Here is a 26,551-nt window from a genome sequence, read left to right on the forward strand (position 1 = left end):
TGGTCATTTTAAATTAGAAATAAGTTTTTTATTAGGAAAATAGTTGTTAAAATTATTCTAAAAAGCAATTCATAATTAAAACTATTTAAACATTCAGACACAGGATTTTATACGCTTTCAAACCCCACATAGCGATTGTGGACATATTTTTTTCCAAGGCCGTTGCAGTGAGATAATGTTAAAAAAACAAACAAATACAAATTTTAGGCTGCTATTTTGAACCCATAATGGAGATTATATGAAAACTGTAATGTTAAATTATCATATAAAATATTTAAATGTGTTTGGTGTAAAATATATCAGTTTCTTACGAAGCGATCAACATAAAAATTATTTAACCAAATATTTCAGTGAATTGGCGTTATGAATCTTACACATTCTTAGTCAAACTACGTATTTCATATTGAATTCTGATTATAGAAAACAGCTTAAATTCCCATCTATGAATAAATCATAATTGTATAATGGTTAGTTAGTAAGACAACTATTGTTATCTCAAAATAAGAAATCTTATACATCTTGATTACACAACTTTTAACACTGTATCACTTCGGAATATGTATGATAAGAACTTTCTTGTGTTAAATTCTAACGTACCTTGTTTACATGTTTCGACCTTTTATGGGTCAACCTCAGAAATGGTCGTTGTTGGTCTTGGTGCCTCTTGTTTTGTTTCATGGGAGGGTGTGTTCGTGTGTTATAATGTAGAGTCAAAGAGTGTGTGTGTTCTAAAATTGAGCTGTGTGTTGAGAATTACACCCAAATTACAAAACACCTCCACATATGCAGAACACATCACAAATGCTAACCACACCCACAGAGACATCAACACAGACATGGAAATACTACACATCCAACCAAAAAGCCAGAAACTCAACACACTAGAACAATATGAAATATACAGACACACGAAAACACACCCCAACGAAATTCTCAACACACAACTGAATTTCAGAACACACACACTCTTTGACTCTACATTATACCACACGAACACACCCTCACAGGAAACAAAACAAGAGGCGCCAGGATCAACAACGACCAGTTCTGAGGATGACCCATAAAAGGTCGAAACTTCTAAACAAGGTATGTTAGAATTTAACACATAGTCTTATCATACATATTCCGAAGAAATCTTATTATTGTTAAAATTATGTTTTTAATTTAATGGAATATTTATTTAAAATATTTATTTTGGGGGTTAATGAAATGATTTGATATTTTTCTAATGTTCCAATTTATGTCATTAAAATTACAATCCAAGTAAATGATCCATAAAAGGTTTCATTTATTTGGAAAAATCGTAAACCACGAAAGTTTTAACAATAATTTAAAATGCCATAATAATTAAATTAGATTGCAATAAAATTGATATCGTAAAATAAAATAATTCTGTTATAGTTAATATAAGTCATACGTGTAATTCTTTATATCTGACCTAGTGTCTGGGTTAAAATGGCCATACCCTAAACTGATTTACGATCATCTCTAGGCTAATAAAAGAGCGAAGAAACACTACAGACCATTAGGAAAGAAATAACAAAATTTACTTTGTGTATAGGAATTTTTACGCCTAGGAAAGAATATCTGTCTTAAGGAGGGAAGTTTTATTTTATAATGCCCATCGTGCACGAACGACAGCATGGCAGAAATTTGTTTCCAAATATTTTAATTACTTACTTATGGCTTTTAAGGAACCCGGAGGTTCATTGCCGCCCTCACATAAGCCCGCCATTGGTCCCTATCCTGTGCAAGATTAATCCAGTCTCTATCATCATCTTCCACCTCCCTCAAATCCATTTTAATATTATTCCCCCAATTACGTCTCGGTCTCCCCAAAGGTCTTCTTTTCTCCGGCCTCCCAACTAATACTCTATATGCATTTCTGTATTCACCCATACGTGCTACATGCCTGCCCATCTCAAACGTCTGGATTTAATGTTTTTAATTATGTCAGGTGAAGAATACAATGCGTGCAGTTCTGTGTTGTGTAACTTTCTCCATTCTCCTGTAACTTCATCCCTCTTAGCCCCAAATAATTTTCTAAACACCTTATTCTCAAACACCCTTAGCCTCTGTTCCTTTCTCAAAGTGAGAGTCCAAGTTTCACAACCATACAGAACAACCGGTAAAATAAGTATTTTATAAATTCTAACTTTCAGATTTTTTGACAACAGACTGGATGACAAAAGCTTCTCAACCGAATAATAACAGGCATTTCCCATATTTATTCTGTGTTTAATTTCCTCCCGAGTCTTATTTCTGTTTGTTACTGTTGCTTCAAGATATTTGAATTTTTCCACCTCTTCAAAGAATAAATGTTTCCAATTTTTATAGTTCCATTTCGTACAATATTCTGGTCACGAGACATAATCATATACTTTGTCTTTTCAGGATTTACTTCCAAACCTATCTCTTATTTGCTTCAAGTAAAATTCCCGTGTTCTTCCTAATAGTTTGTGGATTTTCTCCTAACATATTCACGTCATCCGCAGAGACAAGCGCTCCTGCATGTCTGAAGTGCAGGTGGTAAGGCCGTAAAACATTACGAGAGGAGTTCGGCCGGCACCGTGGATCGTGTCCCGGCATAGCTCAGTTGGAAAGAGCACTCAGCGCGTAGAGCTGAGAGATCCCGGGTTCGATTCCCGGTGCCGGAACGAATTTTTCTCTCGAATTAAATGGTGATAATACACATTGGCTACTTCATAGTAGTCGTGTAATATTCAGTGAGGTGGGCGAGACCTAATATATAATGAATATATGATGTATTGAGTGGTTATTTAACGTAGATGTAAATTTAATTGATATCATAACAAATTAAATTATTACAAATTAGTCGAAATTTATAAAGAAAGAGTAAGTGTACAACTTCTTAGTGAGACTTCAGGTATTTTATTGTGATTGGTAGTATTGTCCGGGATTTTTCCCTGTCTTTCATTAACTTACATTCACTTTTCTTTCTGTACTTGGTTCCGACAAATTATAACCATTACTATACCTGGTTATGTACATTGAGGGAATTGGGATGGTTTGCATGCAGCCTCAGCTTCAAGTATCTCGCCACACACGAAGGAACCGTGACAGATTTCAGCTCTCTAGACGTGAACCCTGTGTTTTGGTTATCTGAGAGAGTGATGAATCCCAGATATTCAAAATGAGCTGTTGTAGGCGATGACTGAACTTCGGCGTCGTCCACATCGTTCCCTGCCCACAATTCCAGTTTTTCCGCTGCAAATAAACAAAAATATGCAGTTATTTAGTTGGTATGATTTTGTACCGAGAAAGCAAGGAGACATTTTGCTCGAAATGTCCATGTGGCCAGTTTCGAACGAGAAAACTGTAAATAGAATCCGTCAGCAACTTATAAATATTTGATGTACGTTTTTATCTTTTTAAAGTGAACTTTTCATATGAATTGCAATACTTCTAAATATTTTCAAGGAACGTTTAATAATAATTATTATATTTGAGATCGCCAGGGTGGCCTAAAGTCCGTGGACATGTTTCATTCCTCAAATACCAGAAATCATTTCATTAAAAATTATAATAGCTTAATTTTTATTTAATTTATGGGTAAGGTAAGCTATTTAATTAGAAATGTAGTACATAATATATTTTGTCCTTCATATTAAAAATAAAAAAGAAAAATTCTAAAATGTTTTAAAGTAAAAAACATTTAATGGGTTACGTACAGCTTACAGCAATAAAATTTTGGAAATATTCAACATTTTTTTTCCTCCATTACTGTATCTTGCACATTAATGAAAATTAGTATATGTGAAACACTGTCCTTCTGCTATATGAAAAAAATATTTTCACGATTTAAAAAATTATTATTATTTTTTTTTTACAAAATTCAAAATGATGATAGTTCACTGTGCAGCGATGAAGCGTTTCCTTCATAACTCAAAAACTATCGAACATTCTGTGATGCCATTTTTTTGTGTATTTATGCATTTCTTATCTGCAATATGCTGCAAAACCACTTCTCTACCTTTGATAGATTGTATGATAAAAAATAAATTCATTTTAAAAATGGCAAAATATCAATATTTTCTTCCAACACAAAATAAAAAAAATATTATTTGTTAAGGAATGTAGTTGAAAGAGCATGATATTGTGAACATGAGTTTCAGCAATAAAATAAAAGAGAGAGAACATGAAAAAGTTAAAAAGTTTATGAGCGAAAAACTTCATCATTGCACAGTGAACTGCCAACATTTTGAATTTTGAAAAGAATATATATAAACAATATTTTTAATCGTAAAAATATTTTTCTCTTATAGCAGAAGAGCAGTGTTTCACACATACCAATTTTCATTATTGTACAAGATACAGTAATGAAGGAAAAAAATGATTAATATTTCCAAAAATTTTACTGCTGTAAGCTGTAGGTATCTAATCCGTTAAGTCCAACATTATAGCTTCTTAGATGCGCCATCTTTGTTACGATTAGACCAGAAAAAATATATCTTCATAAAATCTTTTGATTTGATTCTCTTCAAGGAAATACTATCATACTATCATGAACATCATTACATACTTAAACTGAACATTATTTGCCTAGTTGCTTTTAAAATCTTAACAAAGATTTAATAATATAAATAGAAAATTACTAATTTCATCATAATTACAAATAAATAATAATTTAATAAAAAATTTCAGTAAAATAATTAAATATTAATAAATCAAAATTTTAAAAAATAAAATTTTAACAAACAGACGTGCAAATACATGTTTTAATATCAGAAATACAACAAACTCGTTTTGGCTAAATACGGACTTGTGTGGTTTCTCAATTAACTGATTGAATTGTCCATGTTGAATCTTTCATACACAACTTTTAACACTTGAATATAAATAATTGATTAAATGGCGATCTTACTCGTGTTAATTATGTAAGCATGTGCTGCTTACAGCTGTTTCGGTGCTATTACACACTATCCTCAGAGTTATACCGAACACATGACTAATGCCAACCACACATACAATAACATAAATGCGGACATGGAAATCCTACACATACAACCCAAAAACCAAAAACTCAACACACTGGAACAATACGAAATATACAGACACACTAAAACACACCCTATTCAAGTTCTTAACACACAGATCAATTTCAGAACACACACACTATTTGACACAACTCTTCATCACACGAACGCACCCACACAACAGGCAGCGAAGTTGAGATGACGCCGAGACACAGAAGGCTCTGAGGATGGTGTCAAGTAGCACCGAAACAGCTGTAAGCCGCACATGCTTACATAATTAACACGAGTAAGATCGCCATGTAATCAGTTATTTAGATTGAATTGTGTTTATTTCAAATAATAAATTCCTTCTTGGAGAAGATAGTGACTACATTGTTGTTGCGATGTGTCACTTGATAAATGATTATATTTTTTCAGTATTATAACAAGTTTTATGGACTTAATTTGAGACTGGAAGGGAGCTAACTGATCTATGGCGTATGTCCCGTCTTTAGCTAAAGAAAACTGCGTTCATATTTTTCATTTTTGGTCAAACATTTGGTATATCTAATTGGGCAGGACCGCTACTGTTTAGAATATTAAATAAAATAGTGTCGTGCATAAATTGGTGATAAAATATAAAGAAAAAAAAATTATCAGTGCTACAGCATCTGGAATAATAAGAAATTACGTGCATGCGTGGCTACTGGAATAGAAAAGAATACGCAACACTCAAAATAATGAAATTCATTGTCTCTCTTATGAAAGAAGCGTTGTGTTCTACCGTTATATGCTGATAGTGAATGAAATTACATCTACAACAGCGCTCTGTAGCGTACACGTGCTGGAGTAACCGTCAATCAACGAGTAATTTCCCTAACGGCAATGCAGTGGTCTCAAACGAGCCGAAAAGAAGCACAGTCGGCCGAGTGGATCTCCTCTCTTGCTTATCATAGGGAAAAAAGGGAAATTTTTGTTTGGCTTCATTCAGCGCTAGACTGGAATAGTCATAACCACCAAGTAATGTTTCAGTTTTAAACAATAACGTTTTTAGTAATAAACCGTGTATAGTTTTTATACGAGACTTGGTACAGAAACGTTACTAATAAACCATGCATAAGCGATGGATATATAAACAGTCTGTAACTATACAATGGGAATTGTTTTGTAGTAGTTACATACACAAACTCCTTCTTTAAGCGTTGTATACAGAGAAAAAAATGGCCACTTTTTAACAGCTGTTATACGAGACTTGGTACAGAAAACGTTACTAATAAACCATGCATAAGCGATGGATATATAAACAGCCCTGTAACTATACATGGGATTTGTTTTGTAGTAGTTATATACACGAAACTCCTTCTTTACGCGTTGTATGCAGAGAAAAAAAAAATGGCCACTTTTTAACAGCTGTTCGTATTGATTGTCATATTTTTATGATGATGGTTGCCTTGTAACCACAAAACACAAATCAAAGAAGTAATCCTTATTTTTATTGTACACAGAGAGACAGATAATCTGATTTTACTTAGTTTTAGGTTTTTTGGCCATTTGTAAAAATGTAAAAAAATATTGAGAAAAAACCTTGCATTATTAAGAGGGATTCCTCATTGTTTCCTTAGTAGTACGGCAATAAGTTTCGAGGGTATTAAATAGATTATTTTCACACGCCTAGACTTGAACGGTGGAGTACCGCACGCACTGGCCGAGAGCTGAAGATAAGCGAGCGTTGGGCGTCATTTTACTCCTGTGTTTATGAAAACCTGTGATAAAGCTAGCATAGCCATGACTGCTAGACGACACCTCACGTGTTTGTCTCCTGGTCTTGCTTGTCTTCGGCTAGCTCCCGCCTCACAGTCAGCTGGTTCACGCGCGTACTATTTATTTTATTTATTTGATATTTTCAATACTTTCTTGTCAACATACAATCACTAAAATAGTACATTATGCAACGAGCCTATAATGATAGTAATATTAAGACGCAAGTATGTTTGTTTATGAAACGAGCTCAAGCGAATTTCATAATTTTCATACGAGCGTCTTAATTACCATTATAGGCAAGTTTCATACGACTTTTTATGCTCGACCATATTTCTAACTTGAAATTATTCAGAAGTATTCATTTTATTCGTATCTGGCTCAAGAGTGGAAGTGACCTTGTGCATAGCTCGTAAATTGTGAGATGTGCGCAGACGCGAAAGTATTGATTTTTTCCGAGGAACAATAATGTCATTGACCTTGTTATAATCTAGAGAATAACATGAACTAATTTTGATATAACCGGGAAATTGATTTAGAATTGAAAAACGAGATGACAAATTGAATTTATTTGGATATTATTTACAATTAACTCTAATTATTATAGTAACAGAACATAACCTTCTGCGACAGTATTGGATTTCCAGCCTCCATGACGTTTCCCTCGTTGTCTTTCGATTGCATATCCGAGAATAATCGAAAACCTGAACTTTAATGAATAGGTGTACTTTAATGACATGCATTAAAGGACTGCTACCAGGTGTATAATTACTACATTTCGGCATGGTCGAGCATAAAATATGTCTTTACTTGTACTTTCAATGCGGAATCTAACTATATATTTTTAAAATATTTTTCCCTAGCCAAAGGCGTCTTAATGAGGAAAAATCTAAATTTCTCGATTTCTATAAAACGTAAGAAAATCTGTTTATATATCAATATAAACTTTAATTTCTCAGCATCAAAATAAACCATGATTTTGATCATTGGCTGGAAGGGTTTCGGAGCCACAACAGTTTAAAATTGCTAATTTTATGAAAATACGATAAATTTAATTATTTTTAATTAAAAACTATGAAGTTCTGATGCCTCAAACTTTGCACAAAGCATTGTATCACAGTTGTCTACGTACAAAAAAAAAGTTTCATTCAGCAAATCAAGCTTTCAGGTATAACTCCCTGTAAAGCTAATTTGAATAATTTTGAGGGAAAAATTGTTCCGGGGCCGGGTATCGAACCCGGGACCTTTGGTTTAACGTACCAACGCTCTACCAACTGAGCTACCCGGGAACTCTACCAGTCACCGATCCAATTTTTCCCTCTATATCCACAGACCTCAAAGTGGGCTGACAACCGTCAAGCAACCAACTTTCGAGTGCACACTAACTCCGTGTGACTTAAATTGTGGTTTTCTGTTAACGAACAGTGACGTGTATTATGCAAATCAAGCTTTCAGGTATAACTTCCTGGAAAGTTGATTTGAATAATTTTGAGGGAAAAATTGAGGAGCGTTTTTGCAAAAGTCGATAGATGCAGAAATCAAGATTTTACAGAAATTACACTAAGTGACAGGATCTATCGAGTTTTGAAAAAAAAACCTGGAAGGTTTGGTAGTCTCTACATACTGTATGAATCAAGTTTTGGTAAATCTGATTTCATAGATCGATTCCGGAGGTAGAAAACATACGATATCCATATGTAACTCACTTTCGAAAATTTCTGCATCTATCGACTTTTGCAAAAACGCTCCTCAATTGTTCCGGGTCCGGGTATCGAACCCGGGACCTTTGGTTTAACGTACCAACGCTCTACCAACTGAGCTACCCGGGAACTCTACCGGACACCGATCCAATTTTTCCCTCTATATCCACAGACCTCAAAGTGGGCTGACAACCGTCAAGCAACCAAAGTTGTCATAATTTCGTTAACAGAAAGCCACAATTTAAGTCACACAGAGTTAGTGTGCACTCATTGTTGTTTTTTTTTTATTTTACTAGGTTATTTTACGACGCTTTATCAACAGCTTAGGTTATTTAGCGTCTGAATGAGATTAAGGTGATAATGCCGGTGAAATGAGTCCGGGGTCCAGCACCGAAAGTTACCCAGCATTTGCTCATATTGGGCTGAGGGAAAACCCCGGAAAAAACCTCAACCAGGTAACTTGCCCCGACCGGGAATCGAACCCGGGCCACCTGGTTTTGCGGCCAGACGTTACTCCACAGGTGTGGACCTCAATGTTGGTTGCTTGACGGTTGTCAGCCCACTTTGAGGTCTGAGGATATAGAGGGAAAAATTGGTTCAGTGTCTGGTAGAGTTCCCGGGTAGCTCAGTTGGTAGAGCGTTGGTACGTTAAACCAAAGGTCCCGGGTTCGATACCCGGCCCCGGAACAATTTTTCCCTCAAAATTATTCAAAAGTTTCATTGTATTTAGAAATTGTAAGGTCAATTTTCTCTATATTTCGGCCGATTTGAGATGGAATAGCTCATAAGCATGCAATAGTAATAGGGCTACTGACGTATAAGGTACTGATGAGCCAGCACTTGTATCTTCTGCACAGTGGCCGTGGAGTGCAGCTGCAGGATGAGCTCCTGGGGGTAGGCGCAGTCATGTGCGGACTGCCACCCCACCACTGTCGGCCCGTGCGCGTTCAGCTCGCTGGCTCTGTACCTTTCATCTTCCCCTGCAACACACCACAGGTCTGTGCTCATTATACAATGCATTTATTTTAAAGGGTGGAGCAATATTACTACATATACTTTGTGAGGGCGGCAATGAACCTCCGGGTTCTGTACAAACCATTTACAAATATGACAGCAAGAAGGCTTTGTTTTCTATACATTTTATTAATACTTACTTACTTACTTACAAATGGCTTTTAAGGAACCCGAAGGTTCATTGCCGCCCTCACATAAGCCCACCATCGGTCCCTATCCTGTGCAAGATTAATCCAGTCTCTATCATCATACCCCACTTCCCTCAAATCCATTTTAATATTATCCTCCCATCTACGTCTCGGCCTCCCTAAAGGTCTTTTTCCCTCCAGTCTCCCAACTAACACTCTATATGCATTTCTGGATTCGCCCATACGTGCTACATGCCCTGCCCATCTCAAACGTCTGGATTTAATGTTCCTAATTATGTCAGGTGAAGAATACAATGCGTGCAGTTCTGTGTTGTGTAACTTTCTCCATTCTCCCCGCTTAGCCCCAAATATTTTCCTAAGCACCTTATTCTCAAACACCCTGAACCTATGTTCCTCTCTCAGAGTGAGAGTCCAAGTTTCACAACCATACAGAACAACCGGTAATATAACTGCTTTATAAATTCTAACTTTCAGATTTTTGGACAGCAGGCTGGATGATAAGAGCTTCTCAACCGAATAATAACAGGCATTTCCCATATTTATTCTACGTTTAATTTCCTCCCGAGTGTCATTTGTTACTGTTGCTCCAAGATATTTGAATTTTTCCACCTCTTCGAAGGATAAATCTCCAATTTTTATATTTCCATTTCGTACAATATTCTGATCACGAGACATAATCATATACTTAGTCTTTTCGGGATTTACTTCCAACCCTATCGCTTTACTTGCTTCAAGTAAAATTTCCGTGTTTTCCCTAATCGTTTGTGTATTTTCTCCTAACATATTCACGTCATCCGCATAGACAAGAAGCTGATGTAACCCGTTAAATTCCAAACCCTCTCTGTTATCCTGAACTTTCCTAATGGCATATTCTAGAGCGAAGTTAAAAAATAAAGGTGATAGTGCATCTCCCTGCTTTAGCCCGCAGTGAATTGGAAAAGCATCAGATAGAAACTGACCTATACGGACTCTGCTGTATGTTTCACTGAGACACATTTTAATTAATCGAACTAGTTTCTTGGGAATACCAAATTCAATAAGAATATCATATAATACTTCCCTCTTAACCGAGTCATATGCCTTTTTGAAATTTTATTAATACTTAATAATTTAATTTAAATTGACTGGATAAGGGAATTCAACCTTACTAATACTCAAATTTCGTGAATATTAAGGAAACCTAACCTCACCGATATATTGAATACTTCATATACAGGGTGAACCAGCCAGAGCTAGACTCCTAACCGCACTCACGGCGGCTCATTCATACGTAACGACGCTGCCATAAGCGGAGGATTCGTTCCGCGCTTTTGCGGTTAGCATTGCGTAATGATTAGAGGCCGGATTTTATGTAATTACATATTTTAATTTTACATATTTATACACGAAGAAAAAGACATGTTGATGAATACACATGTAAGAATCTTGTTCATAAATTTGATTTTACATTTCTTTTACATATTTGGCATAATATTACATATTTGACACCATACTACATAATTTTACATATTTTAACATTATTGCAGAATTTAATAATAATAATCATCATCATCTGTGGTCATACAGCCCTTTTAGTTTAGCCTTGACCTCCTTAAGAATTGCCGCCCAATCTTCCCTCTCTAGGGCTCTCCGTCTCCATCTCTTAATTCCTGCTTTAACTAGATCATCCTGAACATCATCCAACCATCGTAGTTTTGGTCTTCCTGCTCTTCTTTTACCACTTAGCGTGGCATCTAGTAATCTTTTAGGAATATTATTATTGTCCATTCTGATAATGTGGCCCAGCCACTCCAGCCGTCTAATTTTTATATCAGTGACAATACTTGAATCTTTATATAGTTTTTGTAGTTCAGAATTGGTCCTAATTCTCCACTCTCCCTTATCATAAATAGGGCCATAAATTTTTCTTAAAATTTTCCTTTCCCACGTATTTAAGATGGTTATTGCTCGTTCAGGTAGAGTCCAGGTTTCGCTTCCAAAAGTCACTGTAGGTTTAATAATTGTTTTATAAATCCTCACCTTCATTTTTTTGGAGATATATCTGGTTCTTATAATTTTATCTAATGCTCTGAGGCTTCGATTGCCAATGGCTATTTTATCCTTGATCTCAGTTAATATGTTGTTATCCTCGGTGACTATCGAGCCGAGATATCGGAACCTTGACACTTTCTCAAAAGTAACCTCATTTAAGACAACAGTTTTTACAAATAATAATAATAATAATAATAATAATAATAATAATAATAATAATAATAATAATATAATAATAATAATAATAATAATAATAATAATTTCTCTGTCTATTTTGCATTTATATTGAATTATCCAATACCGTAGCAAGAAACGAAAAATAATTTGTCCGCTATTGAGCTAAATAGTACGAGTTCGCTGCCGCCAACAATGACTCGTTTCAAATGTTTGCCTTCCTTGTTCTCAAAACGCATCAGAATTTGTAGCAGTGTTTTTAACCAGCGAGGGAGTAATCAGTGAGTGTGTGTCAGTAAGATTTAATGATGTATTGAAAAATAACCCAGGACACACAACTTTTTACACTCTATGCAAAATACTTAAAAGTAACTGTGTGCAGTTCCCTGAGGAGATTGTTCGGAGTATCATTCCTAATCTGAAATACGCTCCAGTTACTTAGTGTGAAGTTGAGAGGTCGTTTTTAATTTATAAGAACATTTTAACAGACAGAAGGCAATAGATTACCGTAGAAAATATGGAAAAAATACTTAATTATTAATTGTGCCTCTAAATAACAATTAAATGAGGTCGAATCACATGTGCACCTGCAATTTTTTCAGTTCTGTTTACTTATCAGTGTGCAAAAATTCATTTAATAAAGCTTAGATTTTAAGTTGCATATACAGGATGTTTCCGAGGTGGTGTTACAAACTTTCAGGGATGATGGCGAAGGGCACATGTATCAATCTGAGATAAGGAACCCTGGTCCGGAAATGACTGAGTCGAAAGTTATAAGCAAAAATAGTAACACGCCTTAAATTGTGAATAAAATGGCATTTCTATGTTTATGTAATTCCTCTTTCAAGAAAACTTGCAGCGATTTAAAAATTATACCGGCTTTTGAATAACAGTACAAATAAAAGGTTCGTTCCAACAAGCGGTTCATGGATCAGTTCATGTACGGTTCCTGTACCATCTTATGCGCATGCGCTAGTTGAGCATCTGCTATGGGATTGAAACTGGACTGGACGCTGTTGGAACGCTTTCGCGGTTCGTTATGTACTAAATCCAGAGATGCTATAACTGTGATCATATTTGCTAAGAACGGGATGCTTATTATTATCGTTTTGCAGCTAATTCTAATTGCAGAAAATAGAATTTTGATCATTTTCTATAAAAAGATGACAAAAAATATGGAAGGCAAGAATTACGTTAATTCAATGTCGTGTACCGGGGGACTCTCATCTAAAAATAGTTCTTTTTTATTATTAATGTATTTACGTTATTTATTATACTCTTAAACAAAGCTGCATGTTGAAATTGTAATTAACTATTTCAGTACCCAAGAATAAACATAATCCAATAATTGAGAATATAAAGAGAGAATTGAAAAAATTGGAGAGACAGCAATGGACAGTTCTCTTTAGGTGGGTGAAGGCCCATGTCGGAATAGTAGGGAATGAGATAGCTGACCTCTTGCCAAACAAGCCGCCATAGAAGATGAAGGGGAAATAGCTTATAACAAAATACCGAGAGATCCCATAGTAACAGAAGAGAGAGAAAAGACCTTAAGAAAATGGCAAGAGCAGTGGACTATCTCAGCTAAGGGCGCAATAACGAAATCATTCTTCCCATCAATTAAAGATAGATTGAAGATAAATTTACCTGTCGGGGCAGAATTTACTTCTATTGTGACAGGTCACGGCTTCACAAGATCGTACCTTCACAGATTCAAGATTATTCCAACTCCAACGTGCCCTTGCAGACTAAAAGAAGATCAGACAGTCAACCATATAATATTAAGATGTGCCACACTGACAAAAGAAAGAAGAATCCTACGAGCTAGTATAATACGCACAGGTCAAACCTGGCCTCCACCTTTTGATCAGTTCACAACAGCATACCTCAAAAGCTTCAGAAAATTTATAAAATCCATAGAATTTGGCAAAATGTAACAGAATTGAAATTAGAAATAATATTAACAATGATGGTAACCTAAAATATAAGAAGTACAGTTAGGCAACACTTGTATCTATAAGAATTTCAAGATCGCAATCAAAATTGTAAATATCTTGTTCTCATAAATTATGTAACTAATTATTGTAATATTTTATGTAAAGCATTAGTATTACTCCAATGTAATGGAGCATGCTGATATACAAAAAAAAAAAAAGTACCCAAATAGTTTCCATTCCCTTTCTTTTTGGCGAAAATTTAAATTAAATCTCTAGTTTTATTATTGGTCTGTACTGTCACTTTTCATCTTTAACCTCACTGATGTGAACAGTCGATCATGTCTTTCTTCAGTATCCAGGAGACGTTGGTGAGCTTATGCGCATGCGCGTCTCGCGTACTCTTCCGTGCATGCCTCAATCCGCGGACTATTTCTGACCGTTCCGAACCCGTGTCAAAAGTTTGTTGGAACGCCCGACTGCAGTACATGTTTCCGGTTCAGGACTGGTTCGGATTGTGTTGGAACGCTTTTTCTGTACTGCGCATGCTCACGATGGTTACGGACGGTTCCTGACTGCTGTTGGAACGAACCTAAAGTTGAATACTACCATAATAAATTTAAGTATCATGTTGGAACTTGATTTTGAATCGTACAGTATGGCGAAGATTCAAAGTTTTTCTTCTTCACCAGGAATGGAGCGATTTAACGGAGAGTAATTCTACTAGACATTCAAAATGGTTGCAATCTTGCTTTTAATGGCTTTACTAGAGTCTTAATCGAAGTGCGGCACTGGCGAAGAAAGGAAGTATTATTTTTATTAATAAATGTCTTTTTTATCCCGGCGCTACACTGATAACGCAGGGATTAGTGGGTCCCCAGAGCCCCGTTTGGCACGGGCACGCCGAGGGCAAATGTCAGCTCCTATCTGAATTACGGGGAGGGTTGGGGGTGGGTTCTGCAGCCGGACCAGGGGTCACGGCGCTTGACATTTCCCTCAGGACGGATCACATCTTACTTAACGTGTTTCATAATACACGATCCCTCTTGATGTATGGCGTTCGCAGTGCGGTTAACACAGTCCACTACGGCGGTCCAGAGATTTGGACTCGCGTGCTGGATGTGGCTAGATTCTCTTTTTACTTTATTATTAGAGAAAGTATTGTAAGGATGTAAAAAACAGATGTCGTGATTTTTACATAAATACATGTTTTTTTGCATTCTGCAGACTGAAAAAGTGGTGTAGACCTACTGTATCTGAATGTGTGAACAGCGATCCTTCCTACATTATTTCGCCTGCTTAGAACCACAGTCTACTATATACAGTCGCGAAGCTCAATATGTAGTAAAAATGCAAACATGGGTAGTTGCCCACCACTAGGATCGCTACCATCGCCTCAGCATCATCACAGATCTCTCCTAGCAGATGACAAGATATGTTACACTTTCGTTGTCGTGTTCTTTTGGAAAAATTAGCACCTTCCTTCCATTATTGAAATTTTAAATGGATAAAGTTCATTTATTATTTTAATGAAGTATATTAAATTCCACCATAAACTCGAAGATACCTGCAAGAAATAGGTTAATATTATTTTTGTTTGTGCAAAACGAACTGAAATTTACTATAATCGCTTCACCCATTCAAGATTATAGCGATAATGAACTATGAAACCAATAAATATTAATTTGCATTTCCCTTTACAACAATAATATAATAACAATAATAATGGAAATATTAATTAATGGGAGTAACTTACGTGTACCGGTACTTGTAGTAGTTAACAAAGTGGGATGAGGTTAAGCAATAATAATCACACCAGAATTGGAAATAAAACGTGATCAATAAATTTTATACTTAATTTTTCTACGTCTCTAGTAAAGTAACAAATAAAAATAACAACAAAATTAACAGCTATAATTAAAAACCTTTGAAAAAAAAGTAGGCCTAAGTTGTCTGAAAATGTACAATTATTCAAGGAATCAGCTGATACAGACGTAGAATTAGTGCAAAGCTTTTGTTTCTCAGCTGCAGGTAATAACAGAACAGGTTTATTTAAAACACCAAATAAAGTTGGAACTGCATTCCAGATTAATTTATTTTTGTTTTCATTCTTAAATTGTGTGTTTTCGAAATGAAGAGAGCAAAACTTTATATTATTATAAAGATATGCTTCATTCTTTGTCATTAGATCTTCCCTCCTGCTGTTTATTATCCACTTTTTGTATCTATAAGTAAAATAAGAAATAGATGTTAGGATTTTTCTTCACGAGCATCAATGTGAAATACGCAACGACCTAGCACTCGATGGAAATGCGACTCAGTCCACTCTAAATCCAAAGTCGACCGTGGACAGTCTATTGTTTCTAGTTGCTAACCGCTTGGAGCGCTTTATCGCGAGATTTGCAAAAAAACACCTCAAGCTTCGCGACTGTATATAGTAGACTGTGTTAGAACCATGTTGTTCTAACTCCTCTTCTGTATCAGTTCCACACATAAAATTGTACATTTTGTGATCAGAAAGTGTTCAAAATAACTGTTCCATATTGTTCCAATTCCATTTTCCAAGCTCTGTTTAGTTCCACATTCCACCATTCAATGACCAACCAATGATGGAATGGTTTGAGCTAAGACAGCCAATGAGAAGCAAGCTAGGGCAGAAGGCTTTTCCTGAACTTGCATGACAAAGTTAATGTGATACTGCGTGCGTTTATTAATAAACGGCTTAATGCCTCTTGCACTGATAGATTTTTTTTGGAAGAGGATGACCATGAAGTACAAACAATATAACACAAGGATCATATCAAGAATCAGGGCATAGTGCAGTGCAGGAAGTAATTGATCGTCATATCAAACGACTCATTCTCCTTCAGCAATAATAAGGCCCTGATTTCGTGTAGAACTAACAAGCAATACAAAATACATCAAATGAGATTTAATAGTTTTTATGACTTCAAGACTGTAGCTAAACTAAGTAACTTGAATAGCATTCCATACAGTAAAGTGAAGCATATTGTATACACAAAAGGCTGTGAAGATATTGTGTACAAATTTTCATTCTCTGATAAGATGTTTAAGACTACAAAGTTTCTGAAACCTATTACAACAAGAGCAAGGCAAAAACAGTGTCGAGTCGATAACATATTGCCTGCACCAAAGCAAATAACAGTCAAACCAGTTATAGAAGCAAGCAAAGTTCAAGATATAAAGTCCCTATACAAATATTTTCCAGGCGTGGACAAAGTTTTTTGGGATTCAGTGTTAAAAAGGTAACAATGTATGCACTGATCTCTTCAAAATGTAACCTGAAAGGAGTTAGAACATTGAATTGTCAAAATCTCTTAACATGTTTGTTCTAACTCCAAACGTTTTTTTCAATTTTTTGTAAAATCAATTTATAAATATGGCAACTGAAGAATATAATAAGCTTTCCCATGCTCTGTTTATTTCTTTGCAAACCCCTTTCCTCACAATAGTGGTATTACTATGATTCGGGTAGTCTCCAAAACTTCATTGTGTTCCCCTGAAAAATTTATAAAAATGGAGTTAGAACAACTTGGTTCTAAGCAGGCGATTTGTCGAATTTCGTTCACGGTATTGACGAGTCGATTTATCCGGGAATGATGCACAAAAAATTAATTATGTACCGAATTAATAATGATAATAATAATAATAATAATAATAATAATAATCATCATCATCATCATCATCATCATAGTAATCATTTCGGCAGGAATATTTATGGATTGTTAGGATTGCTATTTGTAGGTGGTATCTAGTAGATTCATTTGGGCAACTACTAAATATGCATAGGCCAAATAGAAATGATCGGGACGAAATTCAAATACAAACTGCTGAGCCATTTATACCCGAACCCACACTTTCTGAAGTCGAAATTGCGATAGAAAATCTGAAAAAGTACAAGTCTCCAGGTATTGCTCAAATTCCAGCAGAATTCATACAAGAGGGTGGAAGTGCATTATATATCGAAATTTATAAACTTGTACTTGCTATTTGGGAAAAGGAAATGGTACCAGAACAATGGAAGGAGTCCATAATCGTACCTATTTTTAAGAAGGGGGACAAGACTAACTGTAGTAACTTTCGAAGAATACCACTTTTGTTCACGTCGTACAAAATTTTGTCGAATATCCTTTTGAGAAGATTAACTCCATATGTAAATGAAATTATTGGGGATCATCAGTGTGGTTTTAGGCGTAATAGATCGACTATTGATCAGATTTTTTTGTATTCGACACATATTGGAGAAAAAATGGGAGTATAAGGGTACAATACATCAGTTATTCATAGATTTCAAAAAGGCGTATGACTCCGTTAAGAGAGAAATTTTATATAATATTCTCATTGAATTTGGTCATCCCAAGAAACTAGTTCCATTAATTAAAATGTGTCTTAGTGAAACTTACAGCAGAGTCCGTATAGGCCAGTTTCTATCTGATGCTTTTCCAATTCACTGCGGGCTAAAGCAGGGAGATGCACTATCACCTTTACTTTTTAACTTCGCTCTAGAATATGTCATTAGGAAAGTTCAGGATAACATAGAGGGTTTGGAATTGAATGGGTTACATCAGCTTCTTGTCTATGCAGATGACATGAATATGTTAGGAGAAAATCCACAAACGATTAGGGAAAACACGGAAATTCTACTTGAAGCAAGTAAAGCGATAGGGTTGGAAGTAAATCCCGAAAAGACTAAGTATATGATTATGTCTCGTGACCAGAATATTGTACGAAATGGAACTATAAAAATTGGAGATTTATCCTTCGAAAAGGTGGAAAAATTCAAATATCTTGGAGCAACAGTAACAAATATAAATGATACTCGGGAGGAAATTAAACACAGAATAAATATGGGAAATGCCTGTTATTATTCGGTTGAGAAGCTTTTATCATCCAGTCTGCTGTCAAAAAATCTGAAAGCTAGAATTTATATGAAAGCTAGAATTTATAAAACAGTTATATTACCGGTTGTTCTGTATGGTTGTGAAACTTGGACTCTCACTTTGAGAGACGAACATAGGTTAAGGGTGTTTGAGAACAAGGTGCTTAGGAAAATATTTGGGGCTAAGAGGAATGAAGTTACAAGAGAATGGAGAAAGTTACACAACACAGAACTGCACGCATTGTATTCTTCACCTGACATAATTAGGAACATTAAATCCAGACGTTTGAGATGGGCAGGGCATGTAGCATGTATGGGCGAATCCAGAAATGCATATAGAGTTTAGTTGAGAGGCCGGAGGGAAAAAGATCTTTAGGGAGACCGAGACGTAGATGGGAAGATAATATTAAAGTGGATTTGAGGGAAGTGGGATATGATGATAGAGACTGGATTAATCTTGCTCAGGATAGGGACCGATGGCGGGCTTATGTGAGGGCGGCAATGAACCTCCGGGTTCCTTAAAAGCCAGCAAGCAAGCAATGTGGGGCTCACATTACGCAACCTGTTAGGTAATAGCAGTATCTTTACCTAATTAGTTGCGTAACGAATGTCTTTACAACATTTTATTAGTGATGTAAAGTCCACATTACATAATCAACATATTTATTTAGCTGCGAGTGTAGTAAAAATAATTTTGGGTTGACTTAAAGACCGTGGTGTGGATTAGCGTCGTGCATTACAAGCACTATGATCGTTCAAGTTAGTCAAGTCTGGCAGAACTTTGTCAAGTTCGCTGTGCAGAAGGAAGCTTGTCATGTTTGTTCCACATTGTTATAAAAACATTCGTTGTCTTTCACTCCCATCCCTTCATGTTTTAACCGCAGAAGGATTTTAGCAGAGATCTTGCGATTACTTTTTCATATAAAATAAGACGAAGTTTGTAATGTCTTAGTTGCCTCTCTCATGTTCGAACATTGCAGGACACTAGTGCCGATCACAATACATTTGAGCTGACGATGATATAACGAATTCGGAATAAGCGTCTCAGGTTCAAGATCCAGCCAGCTCATCTTATGTCAGAAACTCCAAGGTCTTTTCTCGTGGTGAAATTCGCCTCGAGCTATTACAATAATAATAATAACACCTACCCAAATAATGCCCTCAGAGTTGATCTGGTTAAATTTCAATACAGCCATCTAAGAGCAAATTGGATACCGGTAGTCCTCCAAACTGAGACAACTCATCTGCCTGTGGTTTCTCAGTAGTTTTCCTAAGGCTCTAAGACAAATGTCGGGATAAGCCCTAAAAGAAATGGGTCAAGAATCTACGTCTTCGTCCCCACACAAGTATCGGCTGTTTTCAAATTAAAGCCTTCAAAATAGCAGCCTTGGTTTTCTCATATTGCCTTCGGTACTTGAGGCGAATTTACTCGTGTCTTACTCGCATAGTGCAAGAGCTCGGATCTCTTCACTTGTGAGGACTGCGGCAGTCCCACTCAATGTGCAGGCTTTTAACATTTTTCGGCGTTCCTGATCTGATTTTGTCTTGCTTCTCTCTCCCCCTCGGCTCACATATTCAGTTTTTCTCTGCCGCAAATTCTCTTGCAAGACGCGTTTCGAGTACATGTTAATTGTTTCTCCTCCATTTTCACCCATTGACATTGAACTCATTCATTCATTCATTCATTCATTCATTCATTCATTCATTCATTCATTCATGCGTTCATTAATTAATTCATTCACTTTTTGTAAGAAGATTTGTAATCATTTGCATTGCTGTGGACTTCATCCTTCGTTTGTTTTACAAGTTTGAGATTCCATGCAGCGAATAGGGATTATAAAGAATGGACACTTCGCGTCGGTACCTTTGATGTAGCCGGACTGATTTCAATGACCTTCAAGCCAGCTAGAGCGTGAGATTCTGCTTTCTCCCTAGAGTTGGCGCTGACATCACACCAGCTAGCAGTCGACACAGCGGAAATATAACACATATAATTAATACATCTAGGTACATTATGTACTCAAATAAAATAAATTGGATCCATAAAATAATAAATCCTTCATTAACTGTAATGTCTAGACTCTAGAGTTCCTTTATAATGAGAGTTGAGACGTTGAACCAACAACAATTAAAATATGTAATGATTCGATAGCGCTGAAAATGGAAAAACAAAACTCTCACGAGAAGTAAAACCATATACCTATATTATATTATATTATAAAAATATTAAACGAATTTGATGCTTAATTTTATAATGTATTATATTATTTTATAATATAATTTATGATATCTGAAATATAAAATATTATTATTACAACTAGTTTGTCACTGAGAAATAAGGAAAAGCTGTTAACTTGAATTTATTTGAAGCAAAGCGTTACTGGATTATGCAATGAGGTAGGCGATGTTTGGATCCTGTGTCTCAACTCTATTCTCAATTATTATGTTAGCGTATGCTCGATTACACTACCTCTAGCGCTTGAAAGTGGAACTATCCGCTGGCGCACAGAAAAACAAAACACAGGAAAATTCGCTCAGTGTCCATTCTTTATAATCCCTATTCGCTGTTCCATGATGCTCCGTCGTTTGTCTTTTACGTAGCCTACTGTATTAGAGAAAATAAGTTACTATAGCGAAACCACAGTCCATGTGAATGATAGGCCTACTGGCAGCGTGCCTTCACATCCGAAGGCTTATACTCGTAAAAATGTAAAGAAGTCACTTGGATATTCTGTGCCCTTTAGTCGAGCATATATTGCTATCTTCTTTTTTTCTCTTTCTCTCGGGGGAAGGGCGAGGCGCGTCATTACAGTACCATGTGCTACCACGCTACATTAGGCAGTCTATTACCTGTCAACGTACCCCAACTTTCTCTCTTCACATAACTATGCGCAATTGTTTCTCCAAGTTTTTTTTCTATAGAGTTTGACCCAGTTTTCACTTTTTTTGCGAGTCTTCTTTGTTTCCAGAGTCCTAAACCACACTCTCTGGTTTTTTTATGATAGAGTAAAAAGTTGGTGCATTTGAGGAAACTATGAATTAAAGCAAAAATAAGTTTTTCTGTCAGTCATAGTATACGTGTAGGCCTACACAATTTTAAGGAAGGCTTAATTAAAGCCACGTAAAATTAAAGGTATGGATGTTATGTAATGAATTGTGTTTTCTTAAGTTAAGAGGTTAGGTACAGCTTAAAAGCAGTAAAATGTTTGGAAATATTCAACATTTTTTTCCTCCATTATTGTGATATGATGGTAGGGACTGGATTAATCTTGCTCAGGATAGGGACCAATGGCGAGCTTATGTGAGGGCGGCAATGAACCTCCGGGTTCCTTAAAAGCCAGTAAGTAAGTATTGTATCTTGTACAATAATGAAAATTAGTATATGTAAAACGTTGTCCTTCTGCTATAAGAAAAAAATATTTTTACGATTAAAAAAAAAATATTTATGTGTTTTTAATTCAAAATGGTGGCAGTTCACTGTGCAGTGATGAAACATTTCTCTCATAACTCATAAACTTGTTAACTTTTTCATGTTCTCTCTTTTTTATTTTATTACTGAAACTCATATTTATAATATCATGCTCTTTCAATTACATTCCTTAATAAATAACATATTTTTTTATTTTGTGTTAGAAGAAAATACTGGTGCTTGATTATTTTTTTAAATGAATTTATTTTTTATCAGACAATGTATCAAAGGTAGAGAAGTGATTTTGCATCATATTATAGACATGACATGCATAAATACATACAAAAAATTTCATCACAGAATGTTGGATAGTTTTTGAGTTATGTGGGAAACGCTTCATCACTGCACAGTGAACTGCCACTATTTTGAATTTTGAAAAAAAATATATATATATAATTTTTTTTTTAAATCGGAAAAGTATTTTTATCATATAGCAGAAGGACAGTGTTTTACACACACTAATTTTCATCATTGTACAAGATACAGTAATGGAGGAAAAAATGTTGAATATTTCAAAAATTTTACTGCTGTAAGCTGTACCTAACCCTTTAAGTTAAAATCTCGCGTTGATGGTATGACTAGTGTATAAAAGTAATAGAATGTATGTTTACGTTTCTAATTTTGCAAAGCATAAAATCTAGAAAATAGTGTAATGCTGCTAAAATCTATTTTGAGATTATCATTAAGTTACAAATTTTCAGGATCCGTAACACTGCAAACAAGGATTTTCATACCGTTTGTCTACCTGTGTACAACCATTTCTCAGCCATTCGACAAGTTTATTCATATGTTTTGCTCAATAATATGTAAAACTTTTACGAAATGTAATGGATCTTTATTTTCTTAAAATAACATGATATCCTAATTTACTCATAAGAAGATCTATTTCATGCTCGTTCCATACCAAAAACCGTTTAATCCTGAAGTACTTCCTTGCGTCAACAATTTACTACATTTTCACGTAAATTTGCCGCCATCAAGATAAGCTTCAGGATTATTAATCGTTGTCATAGGCTTGGAATAAAGTTTCAATTTTTACCCCAAACACCTAAGTACGTTAAGACAATGATTTCATAAATGTACCTAAATTTAATGGGAGTTTAAGCTCAAACGGTTTTTATTTTGGAGTGTGTTAAAATATTTTTGTGTATTTTCTAATACCTATAATTTAATTTATGGAAATATAATATAAACTAGTGGCTTGTGCAGCAATTGATGCAAACTAAGTTCATAAAAAGTTCAAATAAAAATTGTTCAGATTTATTTTCAATGAAGAATACCAGATATTTTGATAGTTATTTGCTTCCATAATAGTGAAACATACTCCCTCTGAATATTTTTTTTTTGCCAAATACTTTTCCTGGAATCTATCCGTCTTCAGTTCTTGAGTTTCAATGCGAAATCGCTAGTAACAATGTCAGGATGATCAGTGGGTTTTTCATGTGGGAGTAATGCAGTAGCTATTTCAGGTCATTGCGGATTGTATGTGAAAGTTAAGAAAATGTAAGGTTTATCATGCTTTGAACAAAAGACTTAGCATCTTGGTATAGCTGCTGCATGTTTCGTGAACTACCCTGAAATGTAGAGGGGAGAATCACTTTTTCCCACTAAGAGATCTTGCTGAGGTGATCAAGAGACTACAAAATCTTGTAGGCCTCTTATTATATCAATAAGTAATACCTTTTGGTCTTCTCTTATGAATTGTAATTTTTTGCGCTTCTTCCAGACAATACTGATCTATCAAATACTGCTGGATTAATCTGCGTAACAATGAATGTTATTTCGTATATTTTCTGTAATAGCCTAAGGCTGTTGTGAGGAATTTATTGCTGAGATGTGGAAAATGAGGCTAATTATATGTCAGAGTTGTAGAATCTTATATGCGCCCTAAATAAAATTGTCCATCGTAAATCGTTAGCAGCTTCAGTGTTTCATTTGTTGCTGGTTGCGGGAAATAAACTTACTCATCACGGTAGCGAGAAGTGAAATGACATGCTATTTTCCCTACAACTAAGTATGCTTGGCAGCGATCACAAATCTAATCAATTAAACCAAAGGAATATGAAATTAATTTTGATGTAGTTTAAAGACGCAGCTAAAATAGGAAGCATGACTCAATTATTGCCAAGGAAAGTTAGAGAATCAGACATATAAATATCTATATCACACTACCATTACATATATGAAAAGGATCCACACCACTTGATTAATAATTGCAAAAGTATTTCATTTTTAATAACAATATTGTTACCTTACGTAAGTTTTATAGTTTTTAGTAACATAAGGTTATATAGGTCTATAGCCGTTACTCAGTAAATTATAGAAATGAAGATCTAATATAAAATATTCTTTCTCTGCGTCTACTTACATAAAGCCCCAAATGGTTTCACTTTCATATATCAGTATAGCATTATGTGTTGCATTAACTATAATAATATTTCATTTTTAATGGTAATAATGTCATCAAGCATTCTTAAGTTTGTAGTTCTTAATATCCAATACACAGCTGTACTCGTAAAACTACAGACCAGAGAATCAGACCGCTAAATTATTTTTTATACGTTATCAAAAAATTGCACAAATGAAGATCGACATATTGGCATTATGATGGGAAAGAATCTGAGCCGTCTGAACGCAATGTCAGCAATCCTGTAGGTCATGGCCTTCGTGTAATAGTCTATTGTTTATTGTAGTGTGTGTTTTATGCTCGCTTCGCTTAAGGAAGCGAACATCAAGTCGGCCGTGAATGCAATTAATTAGTTCTCAAAACTGACGAAAGATGGATTTTGGAAAAATGGAAAATGATGTAGGAAAATTGACATTTCACTGAAAACTACTACTTTTCCGAAAAACTTTGGGTTCCAAGCTTCAAAATGAGGGGTCATTTATTAAAATCCGTTCGGCCGTTTTCCCGTAATTTCCATTACCAGTTCAAATTATATATATAGATAACACACATTGCTCCTTGTATATGCTCGTGCATGCTTCAATTTGTGACTTCGTTTAATATTGATTGTAGTTATTGTAATTTTAATTTTCATAGTAGTCAATTGTATTATTATTATTATTATTATTATTATTATTATTATTATTATTATTATTATTATTATTATTATTATTTGCATATAGAGTGTTAGTTGGGAGGCCGAAGGGAAAAAGACCTTTGGGGAGGCGAGACGTAGATGGGGGGATAATATTAAAATGGATTACAGGGAGGTGGGATATGATGATAGAGACTGGATTAATCTTGCACAGGATAGGGACCGATGGCGGGTTTATGTAAGGGCGGCAATGAACATGCAGGTTTCTTAAAAGCCATTTGTAAGTAAGTATTGTTATTAGGGCTGGGATTTTGATGAAATTGCATCTTTTTTCTAGTAAGCCAGAAACATAGCTGCTTTAGTATTCATACGAGTATGTAATGTGATAAACTGAGTGTTTTAAAACATATTTGTTATGGCATTTTTTTTTGCATTTTTTACTTGTTTCAATTCATAAGAACATTTTTTGTTTTATTCGGTCTTTTTGGGGTATTTTCATTTCATTTTGGCCATAAATCCCCATTATTAATGTAAAATATTATTTATTTCCTTTGATATTTTCTCTACAAATTTTTTCAATTAATACCCATTATTTTAATCGTTTTTCTACACAAATATTGTCATTTTAACGTAGTACACCCCATGTAATGGATCAGTCCAACCACCCCTTCAATATAGACTCCTCTATACCTGCTAGTTCCGGATGAGTGGCCTTGTGGTAGACTACACGGAACTACATCAGGTAAAATAATTAATTAAAGTGTACTGCTTAGAAAAATTATGTAAAATTAAATAAACTTTTACGTTGGTACTAGAATTTAATTTAATTACTAGTCTAAATATTAATATTCCTACTAAGCCAATTATGTAAGATCAATTTTTAGGGTATTTTTTTAAGATTTTTTTAGTTCATAAATGCATTGTTTCAGGATATTTTTTCATCATTTATAGGCCATCAAAATCCTAGCCCTAATTTTATTATTATTATTATTATTATTATTATTATTATTATTATTATTATTATTATTATAGTTGTAATCCACAGGTACAAGGGAGCAGAAGACCTGATGATCTTATCTTTATCACGTTAGATAAATAAATAAATAAATAAATAAAATAAATGTATATATATACACATATATATACATATATATGAGTGGGTAGATGAATGAATGAATGAATTTTTTATTTTTGTTTATTTTAGTGGGTTATTTTACGACGCTTTATCAACAGCTTAGGTTATTTAGCGTCTGAATGAGATGAAGGTGATAATGTCGGTGAAATGAGTCCGGGATCCAATACCGAAAGTTACCCAGCATTTGCTCGTATTGGGTTGAGGGAAAACCCCGGAAAAAACCTCAAGTAGGTAACTTGTCCCGACCGGGAATTGAACCCGGGCTACCTG

The 26,551-nt window shown here is 35.0% G+C and overlaps 1 protein-coding gene and 2 non-coding genes across 5 annotated transcripts in view; 1 reads left to right on the top strand and 2 right to left on the bottom strand.

Moving 5' to 3' along the window:
- Positions 1-26,551, bottom strand: part of LOC138695774 (centrosomal protein of 104 kDa) — a 181,544-nt gene that overhangs the window by 78,429 nt on the left and 76,564 nt on the right. For all 3 annotated transcript variants that reach the window (XM_069819960.1, XM_069819959.1, XM_069819958.1), the window contains exons 2-3: positions 9,250-9,414; positions 2,999-3,228 (exon numbers count right to left, since the gene is read on the bottom strand). In XM_069819960.1, the coding sequence (XP_069676061.1) occupies positions 2,999-3,228; positions 9,250-9,414 (395 nt within the window). The remainder of the gene's footprint in view (positions 1-2,998; positions 3,229-9,249; positions 9,415-26,551) is intronic.
- On the bottom strand, positions 7,951-8,023 carry TRNAN-GUU (transfer RNA asparagine (anticodon GUU)). The gene has a single exon. It is a non-coding gene; the product is annotated as a tRNA-Asn (tRNA).
- TRNAN-GUU (transfer RNA asparagine (anticodon GUU)) lies at positions 9,049-9,121 on the top strand. Its single transcript has one exon. It is a non-coding gene; the product is annotated as a tRNA-Asn (tRNA).

This window comes from Periplaneta americana, chromosome 3, assembly GCF_040183065.1.
Source record: "Periplaneta americana isolate PAMFEO1 chromosome 3, P.americana_PAMFEO1_priV1, whole genome shotgun sequence".
NCBI classification, from domain to species: Eukaryota; Metazoa; Arthropoda; class Insecta; order Blattodea; family Blattidae; genus Periplaneta; species Periplaneta americana.